General features: G+C 46.1%; 1 protein-coding gene across 2 annotated transcripts in view; it reads right to left on the reverse strand.

The window, feature by feature from the left end:
• SPG11 (SPG11 vesicle trafficking associated, spatacsin) overlaps positions 1 to 23,021 on the reverse strand; it is a 573,976-nt gene that overhangs the window by 369,178 nt on the left and 181,777 nt on the right. For both annotated transcript variants that reach the window (XM_078682963.1, XM_078682964.1), the window contains exon 12: positions 16,426 to 16,602. In XM_078682963.1, the coding sequence (XP_078539089.1) occupies positions 16,426 to 16,602 (177 nt within the window). The remainder of the gene's footprint in view (positions 1 to 16,425; positions 16,603 to 23,021) is intronic.

Here is a 23,021-nt window from a genome sequence, read left to right on the forward strand (position 1 = left end):
CTAAACATCAACAAGCATTTACAATGCAATGGTCTCGCCTTTGCAAAAGTTAGAGCTATTGGCATTGTAAATGACAATTTTTTTATTTATGTGTTGGCTTTGAAAACAGATAAATAAATGGCATTGTCATTTACAATACCAATAGCTTAATCTCTCGCAAATGCGAGACCTATTGCATTTGCACACACACACACAGATGATGTGGTGGTGGTGGTGGTGGTGGATGTGGTGGTGGTGGTGAATGTGGATGTGATGGTGGTGGTGGATGTGATGGTGGTGGTGGATGTGATGGTGAATGTGGTGGTGGTGGATATGGTGGTGGTGGGTATGGTGGTGGTGGTATGGTGGTGGTGGATATGGTGGTGGTGGTATGGTGGTGGTGGTGGCGGTTGTGGTGGTGGTGGATGTGGTGTATGTGGTGGTGGATGTGGTGGTGGTAGATGTGGCAGTGGTGGATGTGGCGGTGGTGGATGTGGCGGTGGTGGATATGGTTGGACCTTATAAGTCTTTAGCCAGAGCAATTGGCTTTGTCAATGCCTGTAAGCTATGTTGTAGAGCAGCATGGGTGCTGTTCAGCATGTTAAAAAGTTATAATAAACAAGAATATGTGTATTGCTCTCCATGTGTGTTTGTTGCCAGAACTGTATAACTTTCTAATGCATGCATAAGGCCGAACGTGGATGGTTTGGGGAATGATTTTGAGGTGTAAGGAGCAATGGCAGTGTGTGTCAGGGTGCACCTTACACTGTAGATAGAATACCTGTTGTTACTTCTGAGAGCTACAAAGTGGGAGCACGGTAGAGGGCACAATGGTTGTGCCACTCTGCCTTTTCCCGAGTCTATCCTGGATTCTGGACTTATGCGTTGCACAGCTGAGCACAAAGCTTGCCCCACGCAGGCCCACCGGACCCCAATAAAATGTTATGTAACAAGTCTGTGGCCACCTTGGTGGCTTTACATCAGGAGTGAAATACCCACTTATGCCCACGCTGTGGACATACTTAAGGGCCACGTCATATCCTGCCAAAGCAATGGACTGTGAGTGGAACAGGTGGGCCTGGCTCTCTGCCTTCAGAATGTGCTCACTACCTTGGTATGGATCATCCCACCCGCACTCTCTCCCCTGGCACGTGTCTGCTCGCCTTCTTAACGTTAACTTTGCTTTTACAATTTGTCTTTGCTCATGGTCTAGGCCCAAGTGTGAGTTCTACGGTCTGCACGCATGTCTTTACAACTATATGACCCACGTTGGGAGTGTTGCAGGCATGTCCTAATACAATCATGGCTCTGCTACTGCCAGTCAGTCCCATCAGAGAAGTTTTACTTTTTTATGGGGGACCAATTTCCCCGATATTAAACCACAGCCTCTTTGGAAAAAAACATAATTTAACTAATTTCCTGGTTACAATATACTCCATAATAGCAAGCTGCAGAGTTCCTTCTAACCAAGCCACAGGATAAGATGTAGCTGCAAGCAATAAAAGGTGCAAATAATCGCAATAGTGTCAAATAAGGTCAGAAAGAAAGCACCCGTTGAGATCCACTATACCCATCTAATAAAATAGAAAAAAAACTGTCTGCTCAGCCACTTTCAGCTACCAACTCTAATGCGCCGCTCCACTATCCCCGGGAAAGGCTACTTGAAGAATGGTACGAGCCGCAGTACCTTGTCACTTCTACACACACAAATGACATAGTGGTTATGGCGCTTACACACGGAGATATCCACAAGGGCAGTTGAAGTATGCAACACACGCCTGACACTCGGGTTATGCCACCCATACAAAAGATACAGCTGGGTGGTACCCCTCACTTGTCAGCCCACGTACCACACATAAACCCACAAACATACTCAAGACTCCAACAAGGCCATTCCTAGGGTGCGTCCGAACCCAGGGACTTTCCCAAACCATGCCGCCTCGCAGCTCCCCCTCGGCTACTACCAGATGTACCCTCTCGAGAAGACACTTGTATCTGGGTCTCACATACTTTCAACAGCCCCAGTCTCACCTCGGATACTCACAAGGCCGCACGTCTGCTTCTTCCATGCAGCTGCCATCAACTTACCTGTCCACACACCTTAGATACTCAAAACTAACATCCCCGGCCTTGACGACAGCAACCCTCGCCCCATAAGACACAACACTCATGTCAACGGCCCCCGCCATACTCACAGCTGCCCGCTACCCCATCAGGTGCTTACTGCAGTTCCTGCTATACTCCCAGCTACCCCCGCCATCGGATACAGCAGTCCCGGGTCTTTCTCGAAATAGTGAAAGACAGTGCACCTTTGCAATGACAGCTGCCCCGGCAACCCACAAGATACTCACAGCTGCACAGTCCCTCTAGGCAGTCCGTCGGGTACTTGGGCTAACCTCCTCCGACTGCAGTCCACCAGATCCCCGAAGCAGCGGCAAGATGCCGGGCAGGCGCGACCGCGTGCCCTGCACAGGCTGCATAGCAGCACCGCAAACAACCAGAGCTGCTGGCCGGGCCACTGGATTCCCAACAGCCCCCGCTGCCCCCCAGGACAGAACCACATTGCTGCCGGCGGGTGAGATGATCGGGGCTACGGTGCTCCCGAGCCTCCTGCACGTACGGGTCCTCCCACAGGACACGGCAGAGTGAGCTCCGCTCCGAGGGGAGCCAACCCTTGCAGCCCCTCCGAGAGGTCCCAAAATGAGCTGCATTATACCGCATAATTTACAGCAAGCCCCCCGTTCCTTACTGCTGACTTACACGTAAGTTCGGGCTATGGGAAGGCCTCACTCTCTCACGTACCGCGTGCACAGCGCGCGACGAGGGCTACAGCTGTCCTGAGCCCTTCTTGCGTATTGCGCAGACTGCCATCACCGCACCGTACGCAGCTAGAAAGGAAGAAGAAAGGCTGGCAGCACATTGCGTGCGAGTGTGTCTTAGGAGCAGAACACGAAACTGAAAGCATAGCGGAGCGCAAGGCACACCACGAGGCAGAGCGAGAGAAAAGAGACGTGCGCTTTCACACCCATTATCCGCAATGGGTTTTTAAGCTTGTGCACATCTACTGTCCCACTTCGTAGCCCACACAGCAGAAATAAGTCTCGCTTCGCGAGCAGGGCATAGCGCTGCATTGCTAGGCGAGACCTAAAAAGGAAACAAGATTATAATGCCTCAGTTAATGATAAATAAAGCCTCATTTGTGTATTATTTTCTTTGCTAACATCTTTTGATATGACAAATAGCTTTGATGAATGAGTGAATGGCAGATGTGACAATAGATGCAGAGCATACTGGATTTTGGGGTGTGGGTACCAGTGAGAGGTATAAGAATGAATGAATAAATGATTACTAACAGGGGGGTGGGGGAGTATGGATACAAGGGAAGAGACGGGTCAAGAGTTGGTCTGTGGCATGTGGAGAAAGAATGATAGCAAGTACTGACAGCAAGGGGTGGTAGCACACTTCCAAAAGAACAAATTGAGTGGTTTGAGATATATAAAATCATGTTTTTTTTCAATTTGTGCAATTGTGTTTTTTTAATTCCACCGATCTGAAAGTGTTGTAGAGATATTCTCGAAGGGTCGTCAGTAAAAAGAAGGGGGATGGGAGCACACTGCCTCACCTCCCAGCACAGTTCGCCCCTTAGCTGCTCTCTACTGATGAAGGGCTCAACCCAGAAACACGTGTCTAGAGATATACAGCAACGTTTGCACCAACTTTTGTGAAAAACTCCAGCTAATTTTGAAGTAAGTTTGAACTGTGTAGTGCATTTACCAGTATGCAAAGGGGCGAACTGTGCTGGGACTGTGAGGCAGTGTGCTCCCAAACCCTATCCGGGTCATCAGTAAAGTTACTCCAAACCAAAAGCAGTCACACATCGAGGGGGACTAACAGCCCCTCTTGGGAGGTTACATAACAAGTCTACCTATGGGATGTGCAACATCTGTGTTGGGGAGGGAAGGCGCACTCACTCACCTGATGAGCGACACAGAGCATCCCCTTATAGCTCCACCCGATGTGGTGATAAACCGGATGTAAATGCCATATTTGGAGCACTGGTGTGATAAGTAGCCTCCCAAACTAGCACATAACAACTAATACACAGGACCCAACACCCAATGGCGTAACATACAACGACGGGGCCCCCTGCAGAAAGTGGAGACCCCCCATACCACTCAGACATGCACAGAACTTCGCTGCATGGAGGCCCCCGGAGGGTCGGGCACTTCTGTGTCACAAATACTGCACCTCCGACAACACCTTAAAGCTACGGCAGTGAGACCAGGCTCAGCCCTGCAGACACAAACACCCACTGAGACACAGCAAAGAACCGGTGTGACTGGGTTCACTTCCACCTGATGGAAGACAGGCTGTGTCAGTGTATCTACAGGCAGCGGGGCAAGACCACCTCCCACCAACAAGTGAGAGGGGCATTTCCAGCCCTTCCCTTGCAGGGCGCATGTGCATGCTGCAGCCACACTCACCACACGTGCTGCCTGCTGCTGACAATAAACAACAGCTCTTGCTGGTGCCCTCAGGCCAAGAGAGCCAGCCAGCAGGCTAGAGGCAACAGGGTTGTGCCATGCCTGGAAATGTGGTCTTTACATCCTATGCACTTGTGTACAGTGTAACCAGTCTCACGTGACTCCCAAAGCACCATTTTCCACTACTGTTGTAAACAACATCCTGAAGGCTCAACACCAGCAGTGTTTACAACATGTAAAGTTATGAATAAAAACATTTTACAAATGGGCTTAGAAGTGTACAGTTAGGCACTATGTACCTGCACTACCCACGTCCGTCTGGCCTAGCCCCATCCTGGAGAGAAGTTGGCCTTCAGTTACTCTACTCCAGCGCTGCTTGTGACACCCCAGCTTCTAGGCACAAGCGTCCAAGTCTGCGCACCCAGATGTTAACTCACTGCACGGCTCAACTTATCACAGAAAATAATTCTCCTCTTGGCCTCGTTTTGAGAATCTAGTGAGTCTAGACCTAACAATGGAATTAATAAAAAAGTATGCCAACTCTTCTGAACATGCCAATTATCACTTAATTTGCTTGTATCATCAGGTAGGGATAGGTTAGATCGCTGTTAAAAATTGCCATTTCTTCTTCTATTCGCTATGTATGTTTCAAAGGAGGAAAATACAAACTTTCATTTTCTAATTCGGATTAAAGTGGCCGTGGCCCAGGAATACCAGCCACGTCTTAGAATTATGGAATTAAATATTTTGTCTCACACTATTTTAAGTTTCATTCGCCTCATGAAAAGAAATACTGCAAGGCTCAGATTTTGAAAAAGGGAAGAGCACGTCTTGCCTTGGATGCACACGGGCCAGATGTCCAAAGGCCCTCAGTTCTTGCCTGGGGTCGGTGCCCAATCGCAAGCCGTCTAGGAATAATGAAAACTGCAATTTTAGATTTGGCTTCAACTAAACTCAGCATAGAGCAGCCCGCAGCTGCAGAAGAATATAGTTCTTCTACTGCATTAATTTGCAACTGCATTTCTATAGTGCTTCACACCCATGATTAGTGGCGGAGGCGCTTTTGGTGGGTGGGTAGAACGCTACTCCCATCACCTTGGACCACGAGCGAGGGCTCACAGGGATGAAGAGCGTCGACCCTCTGCTTTTAAAAATGCCACAGCAGGCACCGGACTCAACTCGCCCTACTCTCTCTGACGTGCAGTGCCGCTGGGAGTCGGATCTTCAGAGCTGGGTACAAGATGCTCCCGTTCTGAGGCCCCTCTCAGGTGCAGGTACCAACTTGAAGCCCCAGGGAGCCGAGACAAGCCGGGACAGCGCTTGGGCGGTAATTACAGTACGCCGGGCTACCAAAAGCATTAATGTCAAAGTTTCCCCAACAATCGCGGGCACTGTGAGCGCCCGTGCAGGGGAGGATGTGGGGAAAGCGGGGCCCCTTGGAGTGGGAGAGGGGCCTGCTGGGAGGGGGGCCAGGCCCAGTGCAGAATCACTCAGACACCTCAGCCCCGCTCACAGCTTTCCCGCCTGCGTGACTCACCCAGATATTTCAAGAGAGGACATCCTGCGTCTAAACTGTGCTCTCAGGGCCCAGTGTTATGCAGCTTCGGTGCGAAACACCGACCGATGCGTGACGAAGACTGCGCCTGGTCCAAGGGCACCTTCATGTCGGCGACATGGCACTGTCACTAACTGGCCCACTGGTATGTGCGTGGAAAAGACCGCTTTAACGCAGCAGGTGCCCTGGCTAACCCCAAGCACTGCTAAAAGGGCACCGTACTCGCTACGTCACCTACTTTACCCGCTAGCCTACCTCCTCTACCGTATTACAAACAGGCAAGGGTGGGACACACACACACACACTTTTAAACAACAAGCCGTGAGCGTGCACGCTCCCGAACTTCCGGTTTCGGGATGTGTACGCTCACGGCTGTCCTGGGGCGGGACTTCCGTCTTGCGAGAAGCCCACGGAGTGGATGGCCCAGAGGAGCGGTGGCAGCAGAAGTCAGGAGTCGTGGCTGAGACCGCTGATGCAGTAAGTGGGGCTTAGTCGGGGGATGCAGTAAGTGGGGCTTAGTTGGGGGGGGCTGGGGGCGGTGTGTGTGTGTGTATGTATGTGTGTCTGTGTGACTGTGTGCGTGTGTGTGTGCGTGTGTGTGTGTGTGTGCGCGCGCGTGTCTGTCTGTGTGTGTATATGCGTGCCTTCGGCCGGCCTGCATAAGCGCGTCCACAGACCCTGGTCGGCTCGTGCACCGGGCTGTACCACTTGGGAGGGAAAACAGCAACAATAGGTCTCGCTGGCGACATGAGTCGCCCAGTGCGAGACCTAAAAAGGGGTTGACAAAAAGTCAAAAAATCCTGTCAAAAAGTGACAGAGGGTAGCTCTCTTCAAAGATTAGTGCTTTACTGACACGGAAATAAAAACTGACGTCAGAGCGCCAAGGTGGCGCCTATATAGGTGACGCAATTGTCACTTCTGGCGGAATGGACTGATGCCACCTACTGGTGCACAAGGGTATTGCTCGAGGAAAAATCTTCCGGATGCAGTCCGACACCTGGAAAATTCAAAGGTAAGGAATCTGCGGCTAGATGTCTCCATCAGACATGCCATCTGCCAAGAGGAGAGGGTAATAGGGAGAAATTGTTTTGTCGGACTTGTCTTGTATTATAAGATCGAGGGCCTGATTTACAGTTTGGTGTATATGGTAACCCATCGGAAATGTGAGGGAGTACCCTGCCCACCTAACCGTCGGTCCGCCCACCTCATTTAGAGATGGGTGAACCTTAAATATTCCATTGTCGGAACCCCTGTTGGTGTCATTGATGGAATACTTCCTCCGACGCCTCAATGCAGTAGGGGACTTCAGAGGAAAAACACAGTGTAACGCCTTTTTTCCCTGTCTGTCACTGCTAGAAAAAAATTGGTGGAGAGGGACAGGAAAAAAGCATCAATGACCCCCAAACCATGGGATAAAATTAACAGGGTGTGGGGGAGTCATTAGTTTTTTGTTTTCTAGTTTTGTGAGTTAGTTTTCTGAAAAACAAATTAAGATATAAAAACAGTCATCCACCAAACCTTTAGTACATTGAAAGGAACTGCTGTGATGGAGGTTCTCTTCAACTGTTTAGCTTGTGGTCATCTCTAAATTGGGGGGCGATGTACCATTGAAATGGCGGAGGTAATGACCTCTGCCATCGTGATGGACACTACTTTGTTTGCCAAATGCTAAATCAGGCCCTAAGATCAAGCTTTGGGCTTTATTTAGAGTTTGTCTGATGCAGGACATCCTCCAAAAAGCTGTGATGTTCCGTCCACCCTATTCAGAGTTCATAGAGGCCATAAACACTCTGAATTGGCTGCTTTTTTGCAGATGTACCACCTCGGCCAAACTCCAAATAAGTACCTTTGTATCTACCTGTGGGGAAAAAAACTGCAGCCTCTGAATCATGAGGGGGAGTCTTAGACAGGTGGATGACTTTTCTATGGAGATATCATTTCTTTTGGTCTCCTACGTGGTGTTTGCCTTAATCAGTTTTTGCCTAGTTGTTGATGGAGTTTTAGTGAGTAGTAATTTGAGGTGAAACTCATTACAGCAGTTTTAATAGACTGAGGCCACCTTCATTTGTCAGTGTCTTTAGGCCTATCCGACTATCCTTTCTATAGAACCAGGGTCCTCCTGGGTGTTGTGGTGTTCACAGGCATACAAATAAGGAATTTAGTAGGGGTACAAGCTTTTGGGCATAATCAGAATCCAGCCCAGCTTGTATTTTATGTAGATGCAACTTATAGGACACATGGGGGAGACAACTCAAACAGCTTGAGCTTTAAGAGAGTCCAGAGCTCTTGCAGAAAGGGGATTTTAGACACATCCGCAGCCAATTAGACTGGGACCGACACTGCCCCCTACCAGTTAAGGCCACTCTACAAAACATCCTGTAGGAAGCTGGCTCTGTAAATACTATACCAAAGTAAGGTATGATGTACACAGAGTCCAATGGATCTCCAGAGGTATAGCAGAGGCTAAAGTATATAATACCTTACTCTCTCTGTGGTAGTGAGGTTGAACAGTCAGGCTTATCAAAGGGTAGTGTCAAGCATTTGTTGTACACACTCAGGCAAGAAATGATATCACATACTCAAAGACTGAATCCAGACCAAATGTTTGTACAAAAGTTGTTACTTTGTTATTTTTATTACTAGAACCAAGATTTACTCAGTAGCAGGTTAGTGATACTTTCAATACAATGATACTTTTGTAGAAGCATACAAGTTACTTTGCAGTAGAGAAAATGGGTTGTACACTCTTTAGAAAACTTGCAAGTACTTTAGATTACTTGTATTTACTTTTTTAACTTTGTGCAAAGCAAACTAATAACACAGTTTGGGCATTGCAGTACATCAGTAAGCAGGTTAACTCATTTGAAGACACGAAGTTACTTTGTTGCAGTACAAAACAGGACCAATACTTAGAACATTTTTCAGAGAAAAACCCACCATGCCGTCATATGGAGGAAAAAGCAGTGTTAAGTTTGCAGGTAAGTAAATGGTTTTGGTAACTGAGTTTTGGAGCGTAGAACCATGGTTCAATTCAGTACCTGAGGTGCACCACCAGCCGCACTAGGGCGTTTGGGTTCAGAGTGCGAGGGTGCCAATGCTACTCTCTGTAGACTATGGGCACATTGGTTGGAGGATGCTAACGGGAAGGTAAAGCAGCCTTGGAGGACAATCTTCAGGACTTAAGGTAAGTACAAAGAGGGGCCCAAGGCAGCACCAAAACCACACCACCAGTGGCACAGGGGTGGTGGGTGCAGGGCGTCGGGCGGCCAATGTTACCGAATGGAGATTGTCTGTCCGGTTTCAGGATGCAGGCTCAGACCAGGTGGTCTCTTCTGTGGAACCAGCAGCCATGGGAGGAAGTTGAGATGCCAAGCAAAGTCGGGGCTCTGATGGATCTGGTCACCAGTTTGCAGGGCCGAAGGATGCGGGGGTGTCTTTCGACGTCCGGTTTCTTCTTACTGGGAATATCGCAGTCGAGGGGGTCGTCATGAAGAGGCTGCAGGCGTTGTCACTGGACCTTGGAGGCGACACGACTTGATGGCTTGGAGGTCAGGACCGCTGGGGAACCATTTCAGGAAAAGTGGACCCTCTGGACACTGGTTGTGGATGGCAGGTGTAGAGGTAAGTCCTGGAGCAGGGTTCTTGGTTCTGCAGGGGCTTGATCTTCGTTTGTGGGCAGGGCCTCTGTCCTAGGGAGTCTCGAGTCTTTGTTGAAGCAGAGGATCAGTCCTCACCAGATCTGGAGGGCGCTGATCATTTCTGGAGCCATTGTTTTTGCGCACAGGGCGATGCAGAGCTGCTGGCAGGCCGGTAGGGCTGTGGCCAAGTCAGTTGGGCCTGGAGTCTTCACTGCTGCGACGTCTTCAGGTTCCAGTCTCCTTAGGTTGTTGATTCTGAAATCCTGGGTTCAGGGCTGCTCCCTTATTACTATATTTAGGGGGTGTTTTAGGGTCCCGAGGTCAGCAGCCAATGAGTTACTGACCTTAGGGTGGCAACACCCTTCGTGTGCTCACCCCACGTTGGGGAGTGGGCACAAGCCGTCCCTGATTGGAGGGTGCCTGCCATCTGTAAGATGGCGGGCATCTAAGAGTCGGCTACACCTCGCCTCCCTCACCGGAGGGGTGGGTTTGGCAGAGGTAGGACCACCGTCTGGGCTGTCCTGATTTTTCCTGCCTGTCTTCCTGCTGAAAAGCGGGTAAGACAGGAAATGGGTCTGCCTGCTCATGATAGCAGGAGAGGCAGGGGGTCGCTTTGCAAAGGCAGCAGGGCTTTTGAAGCTCCCCTGCCACAGATTGCTCTTCCTGACCTGGGCGAGGTGTGAACACCTCCTTCCAGGAAAGGCTTTGTTTCTGGGCACAGGGAGCGAAGGCTCCCACCCCAGGGATCCAAAAACTTGTCTTGTGGTGGCAGGCTAGTATTCACCATTTTGAAACCCACCAGTGGTTGGTTTGGTTCAGGGGTCCCCAGTAGAAGGGACCCCTGAGTGCATGGAATAATAAATTGGACACTGGAGTCAGTGCAGGTTTATTATTCTGAGATGTTTCTTACAAACATTCCAGGATTCAGTAAAGCCATTATGGTGCAAGGAAACTCGTAATTACCAGTTTCTAGACCATATACTCAGGATGGCTTTACTGGATACTTATAATATCTAAGAATGGCCTTTGATATTGTAGGGATCTGTCTGCTCATGCAGATAGGTCCTCACATGAGGTATAGGGCACCCTACCTTAATGGTGACTTACATAGGCCTCAAGCAGTGGTGGGCAGGCATGGCACACAGGTATGTGTAAACAAATGAAGAATCCAATAGATGGAAAAGACCTTCATACTCCCAAGTGTATCTAGATCTACAGAAGATGAGACCTCATCTTCTGATGAATCACAAACTAATGTCCAGACACAGCAAGACAATCAACCAACAGGGGCCCATCAACTTCCAAGAGCTCTGAGAAAGAGGTTCCTTTTTTAGAGAAGGGCCAAGAGCCAAACTCAAACCCGGAGGACCTACCGATCGCACAATCGACAAGGAGCCAGAGAACCTTGTCATCAATATTACGAAATGTGAATTTACTGCCTTTCAAACAAAAACCCTACAGAAAGGAATGTCATTTGTTCCGACATACCACTCAAATGCCTTGGAAGTTCAAATCAGCTCTATAAAATCATGAGGACTCTCCAACTAAACAAATTTCTTTAAGAACGTGGTTGAACCTAGACAACATCCTACCAACGACACTTTACTAGGCCTCAAAAACAAGAGTACGTATGTAGCACCTATCATCCCTAAAGTATTGGATGCATTTGAAACAGTTGTACAACAAGATCTACAGAATATCTTTAATCACAAAAAATCTAAAATTACCAATCTAACTGAAAAGTAAAGAGGAGCCCTAGCCCAGATAGCTTCCAACCAAGATATCACATATTGCAAAGAACAGAGCTCTATGTAGAAAATGTAGAAACACATATGAAGGACATAAACACTTAAATGAGAATGGAATCAGACCACCACAAGAGAATTTATCAAAATACTAACCGATGTCCTAGACAAGGCACTTACATCTGGTACCATTACCGAGGAAGACAAGAAATACCTGCTTAAAGAAAATCCAAGTATCCCATAGATCTACATGGTTCCTAAAATTCATAAAAATCTCAAGAAACCTCAGTTTAGACCCATTGTTTCTATGGTTAATTCCACCCATGCGCCAATAGGTAAATATTTGGATAGACGCCTCCAACCCCTAGTTTAAAATATGTCTACTTATTTAAAACACACCACTGATTTTTCTGAATAGCATCACAAATACAAAAGTGGATGAACTCACAGAGGTAATCTTATGCACCATAGATGTGAAGTCCCTATACACATCTATTCCCCAAGATTGGGGGTTATCTGCAGTAGAATCTTTTTTAGTCAACTCGCACTAAGAAAAAAGCTTGAAAGTATTCCTGATGGAACTTTTACACTTTTCATTGTATCATGGCTACTTTGAAAAGAATAAAGAATTCTTTATCCAATTGTCAGGAACATCTATTGGAAATTGTGCAGCTCCATCATACGCAAATCTATTCATGCATATATTTGAACTGGATAATATTCTCAGAAAACAAAACTAGGCTGAAAATGTAATAATATACCGTAGGTATATTGACAATATTTTCCTTATCTGGAAAGGGACAGATTTTTTTTTTATTGGAAGCTATTGAAACATTAAATGCTGTGGATGAAAGAATAGAATTCACTTTTACTACAAGCATGAACACAATCACATCCCTAGATGTTCAATTCACGTTATAGAACGCCCGGCTAATCACCAGTGTTTTCACAAAACCCACAGATCGAAATACCTTATTGCAGTACACCAGTTTTCATCGGACATCTCTTATGAAGCACTTACCCTATTCACAACTTTTGAGACTAAAGCGAATTTTTTCTAATGAACAATTGTACAAAACGAGTCAAACCATAATGATTGAAAAGTTCAAACAAAGAGGATATCCAGAACATTTGCCGAAAGCGGCAATTAGAATAGTTGAGGTCAAAACACGTGAGAGCCTACTTACAAGCAAAACCAAAATTATAGGCGATCAAGATAACAGAACGGTTTTTGTGTCCAAATTGTCAATGAGAAGCAGAAAAGTTAAAAACGTAATTCTAAAATACTGGCCTATGTTCCGTACAGAAAAGGATTATTTGAACATCAACCTAGATTTAATTATTTACGCACGAAAAATCTGAAATAATTTTTTAGTAAAAATGAAGAGAAAGATGAGCGCAACCACAGATGGAAACTACCATGTTTAAACTGTGTAAATTGCAATAGCATCATATATTACAACACATTATTACTTCCTACACGGGGCACACCCATTAAGTTGAATACAACAGCCACTTGTACACGAGTACAAGTCATTTACATGCTAAAATGCCCCTGTGGCCTAGTATGTGTTTAGGAAAACTGAAAGGAAAACTGAAAACTTGCCTCACAGAGCATAAAAATAACATCATACGAAAAACAAAAAATCTCAGATTGCTGTACATTTTAATTTCCAACATCACATCAGCCAACTGAGTCTCCTCAAAGAACACATACCTATAAAGGTGGGCAGAAATAATACCACATTTTTACTCAAAAGAGAAATACAATGGATAAATCGCTTGAACTCGGTGAGTCCGAAAGGATTGAATGAACGCGTGGGCTTCAACTGCTTTTCGTAGAACCTTGATCAATCCAATCTGTTATGACATCCAGCATTTAATGAACAGCATCAGAATTATGATTATAATGTTGTGTATTTTTTTTATCATCTGTACTACTAATATTAACTGATAACAAGAAATGATTCTAGCCTCAAGTACATGTTTGAGTCCTCAAGGTCTCTTTGATCTCTGACAGATCACATAGAGTGATTCAACCAGATCCGCTATGTGCGCTTCTTCAGCATCACGTAGGTATGTCAATAGTTGAAGTTTTTTTAGCAAATCTGGAGAGGTAACAATATTGTTTACATGACAAATCTTTATTGAGTTGCACAAATCGAGTCCGTAGGTCATCAACCTTTGTTTAAACATCATTTCTAAACAACTATATTGATTCTAACAGTTCGGCGTTTTTTCACTTGGAGTTTCGTTCTATCACCCTGCCTAGCATGCTTTTGTGAATGCAATCATAAAGCACTTTAACAATCACATGCCGTAACTTTCTGTATCCTATTTTATTTGATTTCATTTGATTTTATTCACTTCGGCGCATGATAGATGCTGCTGCACTGATTCGATACTCGAACACTTCCGGAAGTACGGCTTATAACCCGAAAATTCGACACAGGCTAGATAGACTACTTTGAAGCCGCTGTTCAGCAAACACTGATAGGAGCAGGTAACCCCAATATTGCGTACTCAACTAGTGATTGCAGAGTTTCCATACTCTGAAGCTCGGTTTATGACTACTGATCTTGTTGTTTCTAGACTATGTAGATGAACTTGGAATCGCGTCTCAAACTGATTTACCAATATCTCGGTATGTGAGTGACTCGAGTATTCACAGTTGTATTACCACCGGGGCACAATAACTTTTTTGAAAGACCTGCCGATCACTTGTTGGAAAAACCTACTGTTCACGTTTGCTAAATACTCATCACAACTACGTACGGCATTAACGACTATATGTGGGAACGGATACTAATTATCTTTGGCTCACCCTCTTTCACTAATCTTCACTGCGACTAGTTTGGATTGCCGCCACCAGATAACGCACACCACTTCACGAAGAATAACTCACTAGACGAGGGCCACTGCTCACGCTTGACATAAACACATAACAGGCATGGCATTTCTGCATGTTCTAATGAGACAGATCTCACACTGAATTCAGTCTCTTCCAATAATATGTAAACATTAAATTTGTAGGAATGATCCCCTGATGAAGGGCATGGCCCGAAATGCATTGGGCACATCAGCACATGCATTATGAGATGATAATTGAAACGTTGTAACGTGAAGATAACGTTAAAACGAAATAACAAACATTAGAAAAATAAAAGAAATGTTTGGAATTACCATTGAAGTACATTTTTGAATTATTGAAACTTTGTTGATAAGAGTGCGGATTGGTGACGCTTTCCGTCGATCGAAATGTGACATCAAGAACATGCTTACTTTTACACAAGTATGTGTACCATTTCGACTATTCACTATTAACTGCACCACAACACGCTGGGTGCAATGGCGCATGTTTGTGGTGAGAGGTCTCTGAGGGCTGCAGCATGTATTATGACACCCTCAGAGGCCTTTCCCTAGCTACCATCCCCTTGAAACCATAGACACCCCTTACAAGGGGCTTACAGGTAGGCTAGAGTTGTGCCAATTGTTGAAACAATGGTACAGGTGAGGGAAAGAGCACAGGTCCTGGCAACATGATTGTTAAGGACCCAGGGCACATTCAGTCAAATTGCATCAGGTATGTGGCAAAATATTAGGGGGCAACCATGCAGAAAGGGCACTATCCTACAAAATCTCCTAAAATAAATACAATTTGAGTGCTACTTCTAGGTCCCAAGTCCTGTTTGGACAGGTTATATCGAAGAATATGCTTGGCTAAGCAACCTCATCTTACAATCATCCCATTTATAGGACTGAAGGGAATAGACCAAATTACTCCGCATATACAATCCTTTCAGGCACACAACTAGTTCTTCCCCTTCTTTCTAACTTACAATAAAATAGTTACAATCTGGGCAGACAAGGAGGACCAGAGCAGAGGCGGTAGCTGGTAACAAAGGATGGAGCCTGGGAGTGAGCTGCTTGTCATAAACTCAGACTGTTGTAGTTTAGATTTTGAAGCTCCTGCAGTGGTGGTATTAGGATAACTATTTCAGTGCTGAGCTATGGGAGGGCTTCAGGCATGATGTATAAAGGAACTTAAAGATTGAGAATACAGGAGCTGTTATGTGGATAAATTAGTTCTTCGTCCCACAATAGTAATGCCATTAACCAAAACAGCTAATACCACCCAACATATTCAAGGAACAAACCACTGTTCCTCAATAAAACTAATGATCTAATTGCTAATATCACAATCTGTCTATCACACACTAATTCCTTAATGATTTATATTGCTGAAAATATATAATTCACAAAAGCTCAGTGGTTTCTGCAACCTCTGTACAAATGTGTGTGACATCAAGAATCGAAATCTGACATGTCCAAATAAGTACGGCATCATAACAGGGTTTACAACCTGACTAATAATTAGTTGGGTAATAAACAGCACGTCTGATTAAGTGGCAAAATGACAATTTAGTTTGAGGCTTGAGGTATGTACAGTACATGATTAATGTTACTATCATTAATATCTTTACTAATAATTATAAAGATAATACATTGACTTTTCATAAAACAAATTGCAAAGCAATCGAAGAGATTAATATACATTGAAAATAAAATTAACAAAATGTATTCTTACTAATCGAAAATCAAATGAAAAGCAGGTTGTAGAAATACGGTTGCATTAGAACACCATATTTGGTAGGAACATATTGTTCAACGCATCATTTCATAAATGTAACAGTACTAGATCATTTCAAATAGTGCCTTTCATCCCTAGAGAGGGTGACAGCACTATAATATACAGTCCTGTACTGGAGGAAGCAAACTGCTCCTGTACTACAGTGTTTGCATGGCTTGGAAAGCGCTGTAGCATCAGATACATGTCACTGGGGTCAGATTTTATATGACCAGTTGTCTTGCATAGTTTGTCACATACTTGCAGTTACTTTGTACTACCTAGTACTGCCTCTCAACTTGTGCTACATGTCAACAGGCATCAGCAGCTATATATCAGCAGATGGTGCTTATCAGCATACTTGGATACTATGTGACCAAGATTCTTCAGCACTCACCATGTTCTTCAGCAGCAGTGAGGCCTCCATCAAATTCTCCTTCAGAAGGCGGTCATAGGCGAGGTCCAAGCCAACTCGTGTCAGCTGTTCTAGCGTGTACATATCACAGTCATTTGATCGGAAGAATGTCTGTACTTCAGGAATCTTGTTGCTTAAAATAGCATCAGCAATAATTTGCTGAAAGTGCAAAGCAGAAAATACTTGTTTTTATAAAAATACAAAGCAAAAACTGAAATGCTACACAATATTTCGTTTAACACTACCATATTGTTCCTTTAGTCAATACATGGCCGGCCAAAATGAAGGGCTCTCTTGTCCACTCAAAAGGTCAATGTTAAGTCTACTTGTAGAGAAAAAAGAAAATCATGATGGTAAATGCTGGAGTATTTATTTGCTACAGAGCAGGTCAATAACAGTAGTTACAGGCACTCACCTGACTTATTGCCCTGGCACGCAGGGAAGCGCACATAAGAAGGGTAAAGCAATATAATGATGAATAATGACAGCCTATTAGGCGAAGGATTCCAATTTGCACAAGATATTGTCAGTGTTCTATCCAGTCTTTCTTGCTACTTTATTTTTTGGGGGAAATACAATCCAAGTTTCCCATCCTTCCAAATGTATTGTGCTCTCAATGTTTGAAACTTTCTATGTCGTTTTTACTATTTTATGTTAGACACCCAAAAGGCGAGAGGGAGAACAACTACTATTTGCAATTTAGTTTAAATTACAGTGTGTAAAGTAACATTATGCAGCAGTGTACCTTGTCATTGACATTTTTGCTAACAAAAAAGGCTAAAAAGCTAAAGATCATAAAAGTTAAACAAACTATTGTAGTTTGTACAATCTGTATGTTTATGGTCCCAAAGTAAATTGAGTATTTGTCACTAAAGACAATGATTGGAAATAACAGTTATTAGGTAATACGGTTAGATGTTTAAAAAGTTAACATAGGGGCATGGCTATGCAGCCAACATGGCAGGTGTGTTGTAATAATGCTCCGACTGCCACCCGTGGCATCCTACACCACTGCATTGTACGGTGACCTACAGAATAGCCGCACTGCCTAGAGAGCCCTCCTCAGGTTTTGGAGCACTGGGACAACCTTTTAATTGCTTCAAGTGTGCCACTAAGGTGCTGTGACCAGTATCCTGCTTTGTGTCTGCGACCCCCTACTCTAACTTCCTGGAGACAACTGGCTTCACTGCTGTCGATTTGCACACCTACATCCCCTACCGCTTGTAATCCCACGTTGCTCCCTATGGCGCTCAGCGGGTCGGGACCGGAGAGAACCAGACATAGGTCTTTGTTATGAGGTGTGGTGGGCGCCCTTCAACTCTCCAGGAGAGGAGAAGGAAGGCTCTCACCTCCCCAGGGTAGGGAGGAAGGGGGGATTGACTCAGATGCCCCACACTGTTTGGCAGTGAGGGGGCCTGACGTAGAGAGAGGGATGTGTGGGATCCTGAAAGCACCTGGCCTACCTCCCTGGCTGCTCATGCTCTTGATTTACACCATTACAATACAACAATAGGAAGATGTCTGGTCTCCCATTGAAGGGCGCATTGGAGGTGTGGACAGGGGGCGACGGGGCCCAGGGAGCCAAAGACCATTCATCATCATGGTCTGGTGTAGCCTAGGCTTCACATACAACTGCAAGCTCGTCCTGGATGGATGCTGAGTGCCTGGCCACTGGGGAGGCCCTCTATTATTGGCGACTGTGCGGGCCCAGTGTACTCCAGAAAATTACTACCTGCTGCCCTAGTTGAGCCGGGTGACTGCGGAGGCCGTTTCTTCCCTTCCTTCCCCCCTGGCTGCACCTCAACTTGCCCACTCTGTCAATTTGGAGAGACTCAACCTGTAACATTGCCCTGCTTGGCAGAGGCCCAATGCACCCAGGGACGTGTCATGACACACTATAAAGCTACCCTAGTGGTATATCGCATGTGCTCCGCTGACCCCTTATACTTAACCGCAATGCTTGATAGCCGAAATAGATCACCTTCTACTTTGTATAAGTGAGAGATGGACAAATATATTACACGGACCCCAGCAGAGTCCTGCGGTCTTCATGTGCGTGTGGAAGACGCAGAGGATTGGTCCTGCCGGAATAATTTACGATTTGTGGGCTTTTTAGAGGAAGTGGAGGGGTCCCGGCCCGGGGCTCTTTCTACTGTCCTGGATTGACACCTTGGTGCCCATACAGGAGAAGTCCCTCTCCTTTCTACTGGAACTGGCTCATCTGGCTCTGGGGCCGAGGCGGTCCTCCCGATGCCCTGCCCAGACCCATGAAAGCAAGATTCCTGAATTATCAGGGTTGAGACCTCGTTTTACGCATTATCAGACTGAAGGGCACAGTTCACTACGACTCCTGCACTATTATGATTTCCCCAGAGTACACCAGAGATGTCTAAAAACAGTGTAAATTGATGACTGTGAATCAGAAACTGAGAAGTCTGGGGCTCAGGTATGTGCTGCTCTTTCCAGCTAAACTCAGGGAAATCTTACATTCCAAATCGTTCTTCTTTGATACACTGGAGCTTGCCTGGCAGGGATAGGAGGAGAGACAATAACGCAAAATGAAACCCCCTGGTCATTAGAGAAGGAACAGTGCTACTGGAGTGGCCCTTTTAAATGTAATTTGGTTTTTGTTTCTATCACTTGTTCCTTAAATATACATTGCAGAAGCTTCCATAAAGTCCTGAAAAAGGCCACCACACACACCTCAGTTGAGGGTATTAGGCTGAAACATGTCAAACTATTTTTTACTCAATAGCAGGATGAATTCCCTCCTATTACAGCTTGGTTTTTAAACCTGGTCCAGGGGCACCCTCAAGAAGTCTATTACGTACCCTGGGGCTAGTTTTATCTCACATTCACTTTGCTCCACACCCCTCACCACACTCATGTATGCTAAATACCATAGATGAACGCTCTCTACCAAAAAGCATCCCTGAGCTCCTCCCTCTCAGAGAGGAGGTTGTAACCCACATTATGACTAGGTTCACAATGCGAGGATGTTATCCTATGATGAAGCATGCCCCCATCGGGTGGGTGAGGGAAACCGTCCTTTAAAGAGGATACTCTTGAAGCGCTTTTCCTTCTCCTATAGACCCAGGGGTTTCATTTTGTGTTATTTTTTACTGAGTAGGGGAGCCAAGCCCTGCAGGTCTTTAAACCCCTCTAGCCCTCCTTGTGTTTTGACTGGAGGAGAGACCCTAGCCTCACCGTGGGAAGATGGCGACGAGCCTGGGGGCCGACCCCAAGTTGGAGACGTCCACTCAGCTGGACATTTACTAGTGCAGGGGTTCCACTGTCATGGGCAGCAGATGGTTCCTACACCTCACAATTAACACAAAACACTGACTCATATAACACAGATGCTTCCCTTCGCTGTCTGACATGGAACGGGAATGCTGTTCTTAAAAGGGTCATACAGGGTGCAGTTTCAGGCGGACAGGACAATTGGGTGCTGATGTGCTCCTCCTCCAGGAGACTTACCATATGCCGTTGCCTACACATATGGGTTCACCACAGTCCACCAAGTGGGATTTCACAGGGGCTCAAGGGGGTGGCTGTCCTGATCCATTCTCACATTCCTTTCAAGACAGATCAAATACTCCATGAAGATCTGGGTAGGTTTCTCTGGGTGGCAGGCTGCTCTTGGGCTCTTCTATTGTTTTCTGTTCTGTTTATGCCCCACCCCCTCTCATGCAGTAATTCCTATCACGTCTCGATGAGGCGGTACTTTCAGCCCCAGAGGGACTTACAATCATAGGTCACGGCTTTAACAGCTTGACGAATGCTGTCCTTAATCGGGTGGGACCTATACCCCATAGCTACTCTCTACGACTTTGTTGGTGTCCTTTTTTGACTCTCTGGGCAAAAGCAATGTATTGCAACACTACCATTGCGAACCCGGGGGCTACACTTTTCTCTCTGGGGTCTATGGTACCTTATGCAGACTTGGCTATTTCCTGGTTTCCACAGCACACCTGTCCTCTGATCCGCTATTCATCTTCATGCCAGAGCCTGTCTCACCACACCACCTTGGAGATGGAGGTCAATTGTGGCCATCCGCACTCCTCGACCCCATGTAAGCTCAGCTCTTGGAAGATGAGGCAACAGCCTTTTGATGCTTTTCTGCACGAAAATTAGACTCAATTTTTACAAGAAAACACAGGGTCCATTGGCTCCGCCACAATAAAGAAGATGATTTTCTCGGTTAGCCCATAAAAAACTGGAAAAGCTGTGTGTTTGTGGCCACAGATCGGGCAGCACGAGATGCAGAGTCTGGCGGAATTAGCACTTTGACAGCTTTAGATGGATGAGGCTAGGAAAATTTGGCAGGCGTCCCAAAGCCACCTCTATGAACATGGTAATAAGACAGGCAAACTAGTTTACTGACTAAGCCAGCATACATGCAGGAACCGATGTATGACCATAGTTGAGAATGAGTTGGGTAATACCCCCACTCTGCTCCAGAAGGTGTGGTGAGCAAATTTACCACCTACTATACAGCACTCTATGATGAGCAGTGGATCTGCTCCACAACAGAACTTTATTCTTATGTATCAGCGGCCCATTCGGTGCTCCTATGGGAAGCTAAGCGGCAAGTACTTGAGGACCCGCTTACAATGACTGAGATCCCTGATGCCATCTCTCAACTGGTGTGGGGAAATCCCCCATTGGCCTCATGGTAGAGTGCTTCCGCTGCTAGGCCAATATCAGTGAGTGGGGTGACTTCTGTGAGACCTAAGGATAGTCCCACATTGTCGCTATCCTTAAACAAGGCAGGTGCTCCTCGTACAGTACTTTATTGCTGATTAGCCGCGAAATCAAGATCCTGGCCAAGGTCCCACAACATTAATTAGCACTGTAATCACATCTCTCTCAAGACCAAAGTAGGTTTATGCTCCACAGATCGAAGGGACACAACATTAGATGGCTACACAATGCATTGGCGACAGCCAATTAGCGGGGACAGCGCTTTTGATGCTACGGCTGGACTTTGAGAAGGCTTTTGACAACGTCCCATGGGAATACATGTCCACACTGCTCGAATATCTAGACTTCGACTCCCATTATCTGTCCTACATTAGACTACTCTATGGCGACCATGCACTCAGGTCAGGATAGGGGGAGAACTCGGTCAACCCTGACAGCACTTAAAAGGGATATGAGACGGGGATGTCCTCTCTGGTCACCCTTACTATTTGCGCTGATGATAGAGCCCCTAGCAAATCTTATCAGGACCGATCCACAACTAAAGGCTTTTAAGTGGTCTGAGGCTTCTGAGGAATCGTGTATCTCTATATGACAATAGCCTGCTGGTGTATCTGAGCCGACCATATTCTACATGGCCTACAATCAGAGAGAAACTCAATACTTTTTGGAACAACTCTGGGCTATGAGTCAACTGGGGAAAGCCTAAGCTGTTCCCAGTCAGGCTAAGGAGGAGGAGAGGGGGGTATGGTTGACTGAACACTGGGCTTGGGGCCCGGGCCTCACCCTGGCAGCAACGAGGTTCGACCACATGGCTACCTGGGGATGAATATCCACAATACGGAGATGCTGTCTAGGATAGACAACCTCCCCTCCCAACTTGTTGCGACCCACAACGATGGTTGTCGCTGCCCCTATCCATACTCAAGTAAGTGGCACTGCCGAGGAGGGAAGAGGATTACTTTCCTGTGACTCTTGTACACACTACAAAATGACCCTTACTATATATTAAAGTCGACATTGGCAATGTTCACATTAGCCCTAAATGCATTTGTCTGTGGTGGTGGGCCCCAACGGGTGGTCTTCAGCAAAGATATTGTCCACCTTTGACAGTGGACTGGCAATGGTGGATCAATTATCCTATTGCTGAGCTTCTCAACTCCTGCTCCTCAACAATGAATATGCTACTTACCAGTATGCATCTGTTCTTGGCATGTAGGGCTGCTGACATTCATATCTATAGCATAGATCGCCGCCTAGTGTTGGGTCCGGATGATTGCACATTGTTGTCCTGGAAGAGTCTTCGAAGTATCACGAGATAGGTGGCTCCTCCCCTGGACTACAGTGCGCATGGGCATCGACTCCATCCCCAGATTGTTTTTAGCCATTGTGGCAAAGATGGAGTGTAACAGTGTAATGGCCATGCTAAGAGTAAGCGTAAAAAAGTCTGCAGCCGCTACAGGCGCCGGGGAGGAGGGCGGGCGATATGAATGTCAGCAGCCCTACATGCCAAGAACAGATGCATACTGTTAAGTAGCATATTCAGTTCGAGGCATGTGGGCTGCTGAATTCATATCTATAGCATAGAATACATAGCAGTCCCTCCATTAACGGCAGCCGCCTGTGCCAGCTGCAGAAGTTTGAAAAAGTGTTTTAAGAACAGCCTGCCCTACAGCTGCCTGCTGCTTGGAGTGCACATCTACACAGTAATGTTTAGTAAATGTGTGTGGTGTAGACCATGTGGCTGCTCTACAAATATCTTCCAAAGGGATATTACCAAGGAAAGCCATAGAGGCCCCCAACTTGCGGGTGGAGTGGGCTCTGGGAGGGACCGTCAAAGTGCGCTTAGCCTTGTGATACCAAATCTGAATGCA

The sequence above is a fragment of the Lissotriton helveticus genome, chromosome 3_1, assembly GCF_964261635.1.
Source record: "Lissotriton helveticus chromosome 3_1, aLisHel1.1, whole genome shotgun sequence".
NCBI lineage: Eukaryota > Metazoa > Chordata > Amphibia > Caudata > Salamandridae > Lissotriton > Lissotriton helveticus.